The following is a 12,222-nucleotide window of genomic DNA, read 5'->3' as shown; positions in this document are numbered from 1 at the left end:
TATTAACTACAGATTTATTAGTTTTTCCTCCGAGAAAGTTGATCAACAAAAAAAGATCGAAATGTAAATAAAGACTTTTTTTACTAACGAGTCTTAATTTACTAAAAAACGCAATAACGTTTCTTAAATGCCTATAATGTGAAAAGTATGTTTGCACTTCAATTCATCCAAAAATGTGGCTCGAGCATTGAAAAATTTTTTGGATTATTTATGAAAGGAAATGAATAGAAATAGCTATAGTACTACATAGTATATTCTGTTGTCTATAAAAAATTTATTAATAAAAGCCAGAAAAAAATGCTGGAGAGGAATTAATACCTTTAGGTTTTTTTGTGTTTTTCTCTAGTCAGGTTTTTTATTTGGCGAGGTTTCAAAACCAATAAAATGGAGAATGGATCTAAAACTTGGCGCAAATTGTTTACAACGTTTGGCATTTAAAAAAGATTCTGTCCCTAATCACCTGAAAAATTGCCTAAGTCGCATATAATTTGGCACTGTTAAGACCTACTTTAAAGTCTTTAGTACACAGTGTAATCACGTCTTGTACCCAATTTCAGGGTTTTTTGCCTTGTTAAAGTAGACCAATATAGAAATTTTAAAATTAATCTTTCACAGTTTAGTGATTTAAAAAAATATTTAAGAAGTTTGAAACAAACTTTTTTCTAATTGCTGTACCATAAAACATTAAGCGAAATCTTAAAAGTGACTGAAAAAAAACAAAACAACAACATTAAAAAAACTCATATATAGAAGAGGCTATCTTTCAAAGTTAAAAAAAGTGAGGGCCTTCGAACAGTTTTCGTTTGATTCAGTTATGATTACCTGAATGTTTATCGATGGACCTTTTCAAACAAAACGTGAGGTCTTCGAATTTTATCAATACATTTCATGATCTTAGAACTAGTACTCTTACTAGCGCTTAAAAACCTTTTTCCTTTAAGAAAAAAACCTATTTCCTTTAGGAAAAATAACAGTTACATATTCCTGGAGATTAATGTAGAAAAAAAAAAAAGAATTCTGTATATTTTAATGATTTGTGTGCCATTCACATTTTAATAATAATTACACTAATAAACCCAGAACTGAACCAAAGAAAAAAAAAAAGATTTAAAAAATTGATACTTCGAAAAGCTTGGGGATATCTATGAAACTGCTACCAAAATACTTTGTTTTTAATTATAGTTCTTTATAACAACATTTGATGAATGAATCAATAAATTCCAACTATTAGATATCCGACTTTCAGAAATGTTATTTTAAAGCAGAACTGCTTTATTGATACTGCATGACAATTTGTCAGTCAAACGCAATAAACGCAAATTCAAAAAATACCCGCTAGTTAAATGTCTCTGGAAACTCTTTTTCGGACCAATAGAGCGGTATGTTGCCCACCGGCGGATACGGCTAGTACCTCGTCTTGTTCTAATATCAAATTATTTGATTGGACAAGTGATGGATCAAAAATATCCTCCTCGTCGCCTACTCCTAATTGTAAACTCGTACCCAATCCCCACGAGTATAAATGTCCTTTATCAGTAATTGCAAAGCTTACTGCCTCACCACAAGCAATTTTAACAACATTTTCTTTTTCGAGCGAAGTAATTTTTTTTGGTAAAGAAGTTTCCTTGGCATCTTTTCCAATACCTAATCGTCCATATTCTGCACGACCAATCGCATAAGCATTACCTTTACCGTCGGCTATCAGACTATGATGCTGCCCTCCATGAATTTGCAGGCAGCCATTAGCACTCTCTCGAATTTCACATAAAGATTGTATTACTTCGGGATTAAAAAAGTTCTCAGTTGTCCCAGATCCAAGTTGTCCATAATTATTTAATCCCCATGCATACACATCGTTAGTATCGCGACTCAAAGCAAATGTACAAAAACTTCCCGCAAAAATATCAGAGAAAAACTGCTTTTTTCTAAAGCGCACAACTTGGGGCGAAAGTATGATTTCAAGACCACGACGTCCACCCCGGTGACCAAAACACTCTTTAATTCTTCCTAACTGTCCTTGTTCACCAGTACCACTCGTGTAAATTAGTCCTCTACTTGTTAAGATAACAGTGTGATCGTTTCCGGAAACAACCTTCACTGCAGGATCATCTAAGTGATCGTCTTTTGGATAGATCTTAATGATTTCATTTTTTTTACCGAGAGACGCTGCTGTTAAACCAATTTGACCACTTGCGTCCTTTTATATTAAAAAGAAAAAAAAAATTAAAATTAAAATAGAAATTTTATAAGAAAAACAAGACTTGCGAATAGCATTACTCTAAAAAAACGTACTCTATAAGCTCCCCATGCAAAGACTCTTCCGTCATCCGTAAGCGCAGCAGAATGGCTGTCACCAGCAGATGCATGAACTATACGAACATTCTGCGGCAACAATACTTTCCGTGGAAAATACTCTTCACCGTCGCTGCCTTCTGTGTGTCGCCCTAGTGCACCATCGTCATTACATCCCCACGAGTATACCTTATTCAGAAAAATATAAATCTTTATAAGTTTTGAACAGTAACTGAATTTCGCTCGACTTCTAAACATAGGGGCACAGTAAATCAGTAACTTTTTTTTAAATAAACATCGATTTCGTTTTATGATCTTTGTGATTTTTTAATCAAGTAAATATCTCCATTTCAATATTCTGATTGTTGATAATTCAAGTGCTATATTACAAACTTCTGGTAAACAGAACTAATTGCTACCAGTACTCAAATGCGTCATATTCTCTCAGTTTGTCACATGAAAACCCTTTTTGATAAATTTTATGCCATTTACCAAGCTCAACCGGAAAATGTTGCAATAGCTTAAAGTGTAAAGTTAAATTCGATTGGGAGTGTTTTAGGCGATAAATGGGTGTCATCCAGCGAACTATCTAAGCGTCTGCGTCTCGAAATCGTATTCTCGAAATGAACCAGGAAAAGCGTAACGAGACGATAAATTTCCCGGAAAAAAATAACGAGACAACGGAAACGATTGTCCCGAAAATTTTTAGCCAACCAAGTTTGTTTTGCCTACCAGAAATGACGCACAGTGACTCAAAACAACAACAAAAATGACACTAAACCCCTCACGATTTTTTGGTAAATATAGTGCCCTTTTTAAATAATATTAAATTACAATTATCATTTATTTAAAAAGTAAAAACTTTTATTATAAAAAAAATTTAACTTCTTTTAACCATAAAACTATTTTACATTTTATGGTTAAAAGAAGTTAAAAATTTTGATATTATTTTCAAAGAATTCTAAAAAATGAGAGATTTTTATTCAGTAAAAATGGCGAACTTTTAATCTAAATTAAAGTCTATAAGATTTAAGATAACCTTTTAACTTTATATATTTTTTGAAGAAATACAGATGTCAATGAGTCCATAAAAAGCTTGTCTTCCGCCTTTTTTAACAGTGGTTTATTACATCAAAACAAATGAAAATGGCAGAAAACAAGGTTTTTATGGACTCATTGACATTTGTATTTCTTGAATTTGAGTTTTTTACTTGTATGACTTGTTTCAACATATCAAATAAAGTTTCAAGAAACATATTTTTGTCATCATATGCTACTTAGAAATTTGTTAAAATGTTTTATTTGAATAATGATTTACTATTCAAGAGGTGCTAGATATTTGAAATAGCATTGCTTAACAACTTCAGTATTTCCTGTAATATACAAGTAACATTTACTTAAACATTATAGGAAACGTAATGTGATAATTGTCAAAGAAGTAATAACATAAAATGTTAAACAGTGTTAAGTGAAAAATGATATAAAGTACTCAAAAATGTTTCTGATATATATTAATGATTTTAAAAACAGCAACAACAAAAAGATTAGATGTTATCCCGAATATATGTGAATTAGGAGTGGATAACTTACCATTTTGGAAGGATTTACTCAACAAAATCAAATAAAACTGAAGAAATTAGCAAATAGAACATAAATGAATGCTACTTTAGATTTATTTCAAAAGTGAAGAAAAAAACTAAAACAATGTGGTAGAAATTATGATTCTTTTATAGAAAAAGAATACCAATGGCTTCAAGGAAATCTTATGACCAATAAAAGTAGCCATTTTGGTTCTGAAAAACCCCATTAACAATGGGTGGTCCTTGGAGAGCAAAGGAAAAGAGAAAAAATAAAAGAACTAGGTATTGAACATCATGCTCTATTGTTAGTCTCTGGAAGAATTACACTTTTTAAAAAAGTCAAATGTTTTATAGATCAAAAAAGTTAAAGACACTTTCCCTTAAATATGAGTGTTAAACAAACTCTTGCATTAGAAATGAATACTGACCTCAGCGGTAAACATTATTAAATGATCAGAAACTTAGCCCTTGGACACATAATTATTCCCTTCTTTCAATATATTTCATTGGAAATAGTTAAATACTATCCCAAAAATATTTTTCCCCTCCTGATTTCAGTTGCTACCATTAATTTTTATAAAGCTGTGTTTGTATAGATGGTATAACAATATCAATAGTAGCAGCTGAAATAAATAATGGAATTGTGCCAGAAATACATTATTTAAATTTCACATTAAGGATTAATTAGTATGTCTCATTAAAAAGATGTAAATTCCGGGAAATTGTAAAGCTCCTATTTTGTCCGGGACATCTCAGCTCATCTCATCTCGGTATTGTCCCATATTTTGAGTGAAAATTGAAATATGTCTCAATATTTATCGCTAATTGGGACAAAGCTTTAAGGATCATCTCGAATAAAAAAAATAACAAGACGCAGATGCTTACTGCACACTGCTAAGAAAGTTGACCACCAGATTAAAGTTTGTATATACCAACATCTGATATTAACTGTAATTAACTATTTGCAAGCTTTTAAATCAGTAAAAGATGCAGCTTTTGGAGCAGATTTGAAACCAGAATTTGAAACAATTATTTTGCTGATATTTTTAATTCCCTACAAAACAACATCCATAGTGTAAACCTAGAGGGATTAAATTTGTAGACAACATAGAAAATACATATTATTGTGAGCTACATTGTTCTATTTATAAAACATAACACAAGAATGGAAAATTTTGCAGAACAGGCTAGTGAGGCAGTGCATGCTAAGTTTAAACCTACCTGGAAAAGATATAAAGTCAGCTCAGAACATGTTAAACATGGAGAAAAATTAAAAAAAGCTGTTGTCAATTTTTAAATAAGAAGAGTCAAATAATAATATCATCCATGTTGTAATCTTTATTCTAAAATATATGAATTGAAAACATTTTTCCATAAAAATGTGTTTGGTATAATGCTCGCTCTTCATATTTACAACCATTGAAATACTTTATAGAACTTTTGTAAATTGTATATCTAAAATGTATAGGAGTATGTTTATTAAGAAAACCAGGAAAGGAAAGAAGTTCAACCTGACAGTCCGACTAGCAATGGTGGTGCTATTTTGTTTCTTATCCCAAATAAAGTCATTCATTCACACTAATACTAATGATCTTAAACTATTTCTCTTGTTTTGAGAAAAAAAGAAGCTCTTTCTGGACAGTTCTCTCAATAAATGTGCATTCCCCTTTTTTAACCATTGTATTTAAAGCTGTTGTCTAAATCCAATAATGTATGAAATACACCTCATCACAAGTCCTGTATAAAAATATACATCTTATGGGTCTTTATTAAGGATCTTCAGTACGGAACAGCATATACCTTAAGGCACTCAGAATATACCTTAAAGAATTGCAAACATTAAAAATTAATAATATCATAAGTATGTAAAATACATTTTAACACTTTACCTCACCATGCTCTGTGACTCCAATAGTATGCATACCTCCACATGTAACCTGGATAAATTTTATGCCTTCAACATCCTTAATCATTGCTGGTTTCTTTCTTTCCAAAATTTCTTCACCTAAACCTAACTGTCCAACATCTCCCTGTCCTAATGTTAAAATGTGACCCACTTTTTGAGTTAAATTAACATCTAAAAGAAAATGAATCGGATAAACAGTAATGCAAAAAACAGAAAATCCTATTAAAGTTAAAAATGCCATTAAAAATCTCATCAACAATCTTAATAACAGAAAATACCATTGCTGTTCAAATTGTTTGCTAATATAACGAGTCATATTAATGATAGTAACTTTCATTTGTTTAATTTGATTAAAGATGATTAATGGTTATTCCTGATCAAGACAACAGCTGCTTTTTTTCTTTTCTTTTTTCTTTTTTAACATAACATGAACATCTATGTTTATGATATATTATTAGGTATTAGATCATTTTAGCTAGTATTTCACTTTATTTATTTATTAACAGAGTAGTATTTTGATGACATACTTAAAATATTACAACTCAGAACTTTGCTTGAAAAGCTGCCAGTACTTTTTTATTTTTTTAAATTAGAGCACTTCAAAGGTTGCCCAATAATTGGTTAACATTTAACTCTGGGCATTCACTTTTGATGAAATTGTTGGTATAACACATTAGTTTGTGTATTTTCTCTTTTTTCATCCAATCAACTGTTCAGTAAGATTTGCTTTAAACAAAATGGTTTTATGACTTTGTGAATCCTACATTTCAATAAGGTATTTTGAAGCTTGTGAAAGAATGAATATATACCTACTACTCTCTAAATATTTATTTTAAAGATTTGTATGATAAATATTTGAAGATTAATTAAGAAATATTTCTAAAGCTTATAACATTTCCTAACTTTTCACACATTTAAACTTTTTGATGGGAGAAATTTGAAAATTTGACATCACCTATAATTTATTCAAGTAAATCAAATTTACATTTTACATTTTCTTATTTTCTTTTGTAATTTTTTCAGTTTTATCATTTTTAAGCGTAACAAGACAATAAACAGTAAATTATTTTGGTAGCATTATTCGCCTAAAAAAATTTTCAAATTTTTCAAGCTTATTTTTAAAAAAGGACATTTGAATTTTTGATTGAAATGGACTTGCTAGTGAAATGGACTTGCTTTAGTAAGTCTATTTAAACCAAAAACCAGAAAAATTGAGTAGCCTTTAAATGATGGATAAAGTTCTCAGAATCAGAAAATAGTTAGAAAGAATTTTACTTTTTTAAAATTATTCTTAAAATTTATTTTACTTCTAAAATAAACCAATTTGATTTTCGAAAAAAATACGTTTTAGGTTTATTTCCATCTTACATTAATATAAGGAAATCAACTTGCTTGTAAAAGTTGATGTCTTTGATTATCCATCAAATCAACTTTTTTAATAATCTTCAATTGCAAAAAAATTTCATGCAGTTTAAAGGATCAGTAAAATAGGCTGTACCTATACACTGAAGTACTTTTGTCGGTTTTTAAAATTATTTTTCCCAAAACAGTTTATTAAACTAAGTAACTTGGTCTCAAAATATTGCATTGGAAACAAACTCCTTTTAACAAGAAGAAAACCAATTATAAGCATCATTTTAAAACTATGGATAAAGCTTAGATCTAAGGTTCTAATTACTTATTGATTCTAATTGATTCCAAGGTTCTAATTACTTATTGATTAAAAATAGTAACGGTTGAATTTTTTTTCCTTGTAATATTAAGAAAATAAGAATTGTCAAAAATATAAATAGGAAGTATCACTTGATGCCAAATCTTATTCAACAGAGAATTTTCAGTAAATAGCAACCATTTCATAGTTACACTAGTGACATGAAATGGTCAGTAGTGTACTTTCTCCTAAATAAATTATTTAAAATGTGTACAGGTTCCTTTCTACAAGACTAAAAAGCTGCTTTGATAAATTAAATAATTATAACATAGATCAAACTGAAAAATTGCTATAAAGTTTTAACATAATGGAAAACAATTACCTTTAGTATAAGATTAGTTAAAAACTTTCAAACTTATGCTTCCCCCCCCCCCCCTCCCATTCCCTCTTTTATGATGTTGTATTATATTTAAAATGCCTGAAAGTAGAAAAAAATCAAAAGTGATTTTTATAATGGTTATCAGGGCATAGTTTTTTATATTCCTTGACTTAAAATTTTTTTTAAGAATACTGGTATAAGAAAAAAACTGCAATCCTAAAATTGAAAACTCTAGCTTTTATTGATTGATCAACTGTTAACTTTTCAAAAAAAAAAATATTACAAACGGTTACTTTTAAATAATATTTGTGTTTTTAAAAGCCTAATCTACATTATTCAGGCTGCGAGGAAAAAAGATGTATGTAAAAGAATTGCTCCTAAAACCAGATAAACAGCATATATAATTGAAGTGCAAGTAAAATGCAAAAGTATTTGTTGGTAGTGTTCCTTACATTTTTGAATTACACCTAAAATTATATTTAACCTTGCTGAAGGAAAAAACAGCATGTCTCCAAAACACAAATTGATCTCTTCACATGCTTTTCAAAAAATGGCATTATAGGGTTTTTTTTTTTTTTTTTGTTAAAGCAATTATAATTTTTTGTAAGGTTTACAATACCAGTAATCACTTTATATAAACATTAAAAAATTCATGAACACAACAGTTTCTCTAAAAATATTTGTTTACCTGTTTTAACTAACTTTTCAGGTGATTTAATTGAATCATCCACTGTTTTGCGCTTTCGATGGCTGTCTTTTTTTTTTGATGCAGGCATTTTTGATTTTAGATGTGTAGAATGCTATATATATATATATATATATATATATATATATATATATATATATATATATATATATATATATATATATATATATATATATATATATATATATTACTATAGAAACTGCTAGATAAGACTTTTCCTACATTTTCAAAGTAAAATATTACTTGTGGGTGTTTGTAACTTTGGACAAAAAAACAGTTTCTTTATCACTAATTTCCCTGGATAGAAACTTACCTTATGTTATTACTGGAAATTTATAAAAACTTAATTACACTGGTCAGTGCTTTATGTGAAGTTATACACTTATTTAAATAGTCATATTAATTTGTAGTCATTCGAAAAGTTATATCTTCGCGCGCATGAGTTAATCAAAATTTACGATATTTTTCTCGCAACATTTTCTTTGGTTGGTCGATCAAAACCAACGTACGAATTTTATCAACGTACGTAATTGTTTCAACGTACGAATTTTATCCAAGACCTTGTCAACTTACAAAAAACTATTTGCTTTGCCAATTTTATATTTCTTTTTCAGATTTACTTCACAAAAAGGATTAATGGTGCTAGAAAGAGTATTAATGTTGTCAGTGAGGAAATTTTTTATCTAAATTTATCTAATATTATGTAGAAATTGAAAAATAATTTTAAATTCTTTTATATCCTTTGCTTGGACGATATTTACCGACTTAATTTAGATGAAGTATTTGTTTAAGAAGTTGTGTTTAATGACTCTTATTTTGTTTTAGAAATTTCGCACCAACAAATAATTTTGTCTTAAAATGATTTTAATAAAATAGCTTTTAAAACGTAATATTGCGCCAAAGGCATTTTTAATTTCTTTTCTCCCTCTCAGTTTAACACCATTCACTGGATATCTTAATCACTGGTTATCTGAAATTGTCTATAAAATTCGTTTATCTACTATTATAGTTTATAAAACTAAATTGTGTTAAGAATTTATAGTATTATAATTCCTAAATCATTTTTACCAAAAAAAAAGATTTTATTTCGTTTCGTTTTTTTTTTTTATCAATTTAAGTTGTAAATAAAACTTATATGATAACTTTTATTCCCATTTTTACATCAAAAGACCAAGAAATAGAATCGATTATAACAAGGAACAACCCATAATTTTTTATCCTTTTAATTAAATTTCGATGGACGGGTGTTGATAAAATCCTGATAGCAAACAAAATGAACTGAAAATAATCGATAAAATCAGGAATGGATACACCCTGGCCGAAATATGGCTGCAATGCATGAAGAATAAGTAAGAGAGAATGATCCTTTAAAATTTACTTTTTCCATATAAATAAAAAAGTTTTTTCTGTAAAATCAATTTTAGTCTATAAGCGAGATTTGTCGTGTGATTAATTTTAACTAAAGGTTAATTCCAAATTAAAAGCAAAAACTTTTTTTCAGATTTTATATTGTAAAGGTCTCAAACACAAGTTCCGCAACTCTTTTTACAATTGGGCTTCATCCATTGTGGGTTTAAATTGCACTCATTGCTGGCTGCCCACGCCTTACATCTGGTGTCGCTGTCTTCGCAAGGTGCTGAAAGTAAATTAATTACAATTGAAGGAAATTTTTTTCTGACATCGTACAAATATTTGATGCAACTAAATTACCTTTTTGATATTTTTCTTTTAAATTTTACTCAAAAATCCAAATTTATAAAAAAATTTTATGATTATTTAAAGTAAAATAAACTCCAACAAACCTGGTGTAATTCCTGTAACCCCCCCACATCTGTACATTTGGTTTATAGCGGCTATATCTGATCTTGAAAATTTATCGTTTCCAAGTCTTAGATTGGGATTATTTTTTGCTTGAATAGTATTTCTACCATTTCCAGAAAACTCATCGTTTCTGTAGTGCATTATTGAATTGTAGTCGTAAGATTGTCCGTAATAATCTGAGCGATATTTCTGAAAGTTATAGTCCTCACCTGCAATCATAATTTATACAATTCATGCTTATTTTTTTATGCAAGCTATACAATTAATATAATAAGATTACTTTCATAAAGTTATATAGTGTTATATCTGGCGTTATCATATAGTGTTATATATATATATATATATATATATATATATATATATATATATATATATATATATATATATATATATATATATATATATAACATCTAAAAACTAAGTGCTTTCATAACCATAGGTGCATAAAATTTTTTAAGTAGCCGTCACAGGCATTATTAATACTAAACGAATGTTTATTTAGAAATATTTTAACTCGAAGATTGATGATTTTTTAAACTTGCTGGTTTATATAATCTGATCGTTACTTACCTCTTTGGATGTTGTTCCAAAAGATCTCCACATAATTATCTCTATCGTTTCTACTTTGCTCATGATAAAATCCTACTGCATGCATCATTTCGTGAATTGTAGTGCCAAGGTCAAGGCACCAGTTTCCAAGTTTCAGTTTTTGACTGTTGCCTTGTCTACCTATGATTGACCAGCACCTATAAAATCATTTGCTAGATTATTATTTTTTTAAAGAAATGTTTCATCAACGAACATAATATTTATAAGAATTCCTAAATTTCATATATTATCTCATACCCTTGCTCATTGACCATGTGAACGTAGTCTCGTTGATTAGTTCGTGGTACAAACCGAACACAGGTGTGTTGATTGTAGGCTTTAATAGCTTCATTGACCAATTGACGTCGACGATTGTCTAAATAATGATGACTTTAATAATGTATTGTATATATAATTATCCATGTTAATGATGATGATGGTGATGATTATGATGATGGTGGTGATGATGATGATGATGATGATGATGATGATGATGATGATGATGATGATGATGATGATGATGATGATGATGATAACGTTATAATTTTCACGCTGATAATGATAGTTGTTAATTCTTACCAAAATTGTTATCAAAGTAGTACGGTATTATTCCACCAGGCCATATTCTCTCTGATGTAACGCCTTTGAATTGATTTTCTGTAAGTCGACCATTGACAATCGCTCTAGTTTCAGGATCAAGCCCAATGTCACCTTCAAAGGCGTCAGGATTTCCCTGATCTACTCTCACTAAATGGAAGTTTTTTAATAAGTTAATTATTGAATGTCAGGAATTTTTTCTCCTAGCATTCAAAAGAACAGCAACAAATTGTTAGAACTTTGCACCTGCAGCTGAAAAGCAAATCAGCAAAACCGAGCATAAAACAAAAGTTTGCATTTTTTATTTTTAAAAAAATTCTTTTGAAACAAATGATAAGTTCTAATACATGCTTAAATAGTTTTCGGATTGAAGTATGTACAAATTTCTAGCAGTTGTTTAAATACCAACGACTTTTTATTCAAAGGAGCACCAGATGAATAAATACAAGGCAAGGTAATCAAGACAGTATCTTACGGGATATTGCAAACTTATAAGTTTTTAAGATCAATCAAATTAAGTTAAACTATTAAAAATTACATGCTTAAAATTAGATTTAAAACGTTTTCCCAGGAGATTAGTAAATAATGCAATAGTGTAAAAATAATTTAAAACAAAAATTTACACTGTGCTTTACTAAAAGAGCAAAGATTTTCTTATCACGGTTTGCATCGTAATATTTATTTTTTCAGCGAATTTAAAAA

At 29.0% G+C, this 12,222-nt stretch overlaps 2 protein-coding genes across 2 annotated transcripts; both read right to left on the bottom strand.

Annotated features, from left to right (window-relative positions):
- Positions 1-1,024: 1,024 nt before the first annotated feature.
- On the bottom strand, positions 1,025-8,970 carry LOC149876895 (regulator of chromosome condensation-like). The gene is made up of 5 exons (XM_090074731.1): positions 8,828-8,970; positions 8,497-8,608; positions 5,762-5,949; positions 2,293-2,481; positions 1,025-2,197 (listed from the first exon to the last, which is right to left on the bottom strand). Exons 2-5 carry the CDS (start codon positions 8,582-8,584, stop codon positions 1,340-1,342), a joined length of 1,323 nt encoding a protein of 440 aa, XP_089930857.1. The 5' UTR covers positions 8,585-8,608; positions 8,828-8,970; the 3' UTR covers positions 1,025-1,339.
- Positions 8,971-9,991: 1,021 nt separating this feature from the next.
- Positions 9,992-11,913, bottom strand: LOC145182557 (zinc metalloproteinase nas-4-like). The gene is made up of 6 exons (XM_090074491.1): positions 11,767-11,913; positions 11,503-11,670; positions 11,182-11,299; positions 10,906-11,081; positions 10,317-10,544; positions 9,992-10,150 (listed from the first exon to the last, which is right to left on the bottom strand). Exons 1-6 carry the CDS (start codon positions 11,816-11,818, stop codon positions 10,035-10,037), a joined length of 858 nt encoding a protein of 285 aa, XP_089930617.1. The 5' UTR covers positions 11,819-11,913; the 3' UTR covers positions 9,992-10,034.
- Positions 11,914-12,222: the final 309 nt, after the last annotated feature.

Source organism: Hydra viridissima, unplaced genomic scaffold (assembly GCF_058129835.1).
Source record: "Hydra viridissima isolate aposymbiotic clone 2 unplaced genomic scaffold, HvirCarnegie_v1 scaffold_17, whole genome shotgun sequence".
Classification (NCBI taxonomy): Eukaryota; Metazoa; Cnidaria; class Hydrozoa; order Anthoathecata; family Hydridae; genus Hydra; species Hydra viridissima.
The sequence above is the reverse complement of the archived record's forward strand: the minus strand, read 5'-3'. Positions and strand labels throughout refer to the sequence as shown.

Excerpts from the sequence above, each read along its gene's own strand:
- LOC149876895 (XM_090074731.1), bottom strand. The coding sequence starts at position 8,584 with ATGCCTGCATCAAAAAAAAAAGACAGCCATCGAAAGCGCAAAACAGTG. Across the intron at positions 5,950-8,496 it reads TGAAAAGTTAGTTAAAACAG|ATGTTAATTTAACTCAAAAA; the intron begins GTAAACAAATAT and ends ATTTTCTTTTAG. Across the intron at positions 2,198-2,292 it reads TTGCATGGGGAGCTTATAGA|GACGCAAGTGGTCAAATTGG; the intron begins GTACGTTTTTTT and ends TTAATATAAAAG.
- LOC145182557 (XM_090074491.1), bottom strand. The coding sequence starts at position 11,818 with ATGCAAACTTTTGTTTTATGCTCGGTTTTGCTGATTTGCTTTTCAGCT. Across the intron at positions 11,082-11,181 it reads CACATGGTCAATGAGCAAGG|GTGCTGGTCAATCATAGGTA; the intron begins GTATGAGATAAT and ends ATGATTTTATAG. Across the intron at positions 10,545-10,905 it reads TTGGAACAACATCCAAAGAG|GTGAGGACTATAACTTTCAG; the intron begins GTAAGTAACGAT and ends TTATGATTGCAG.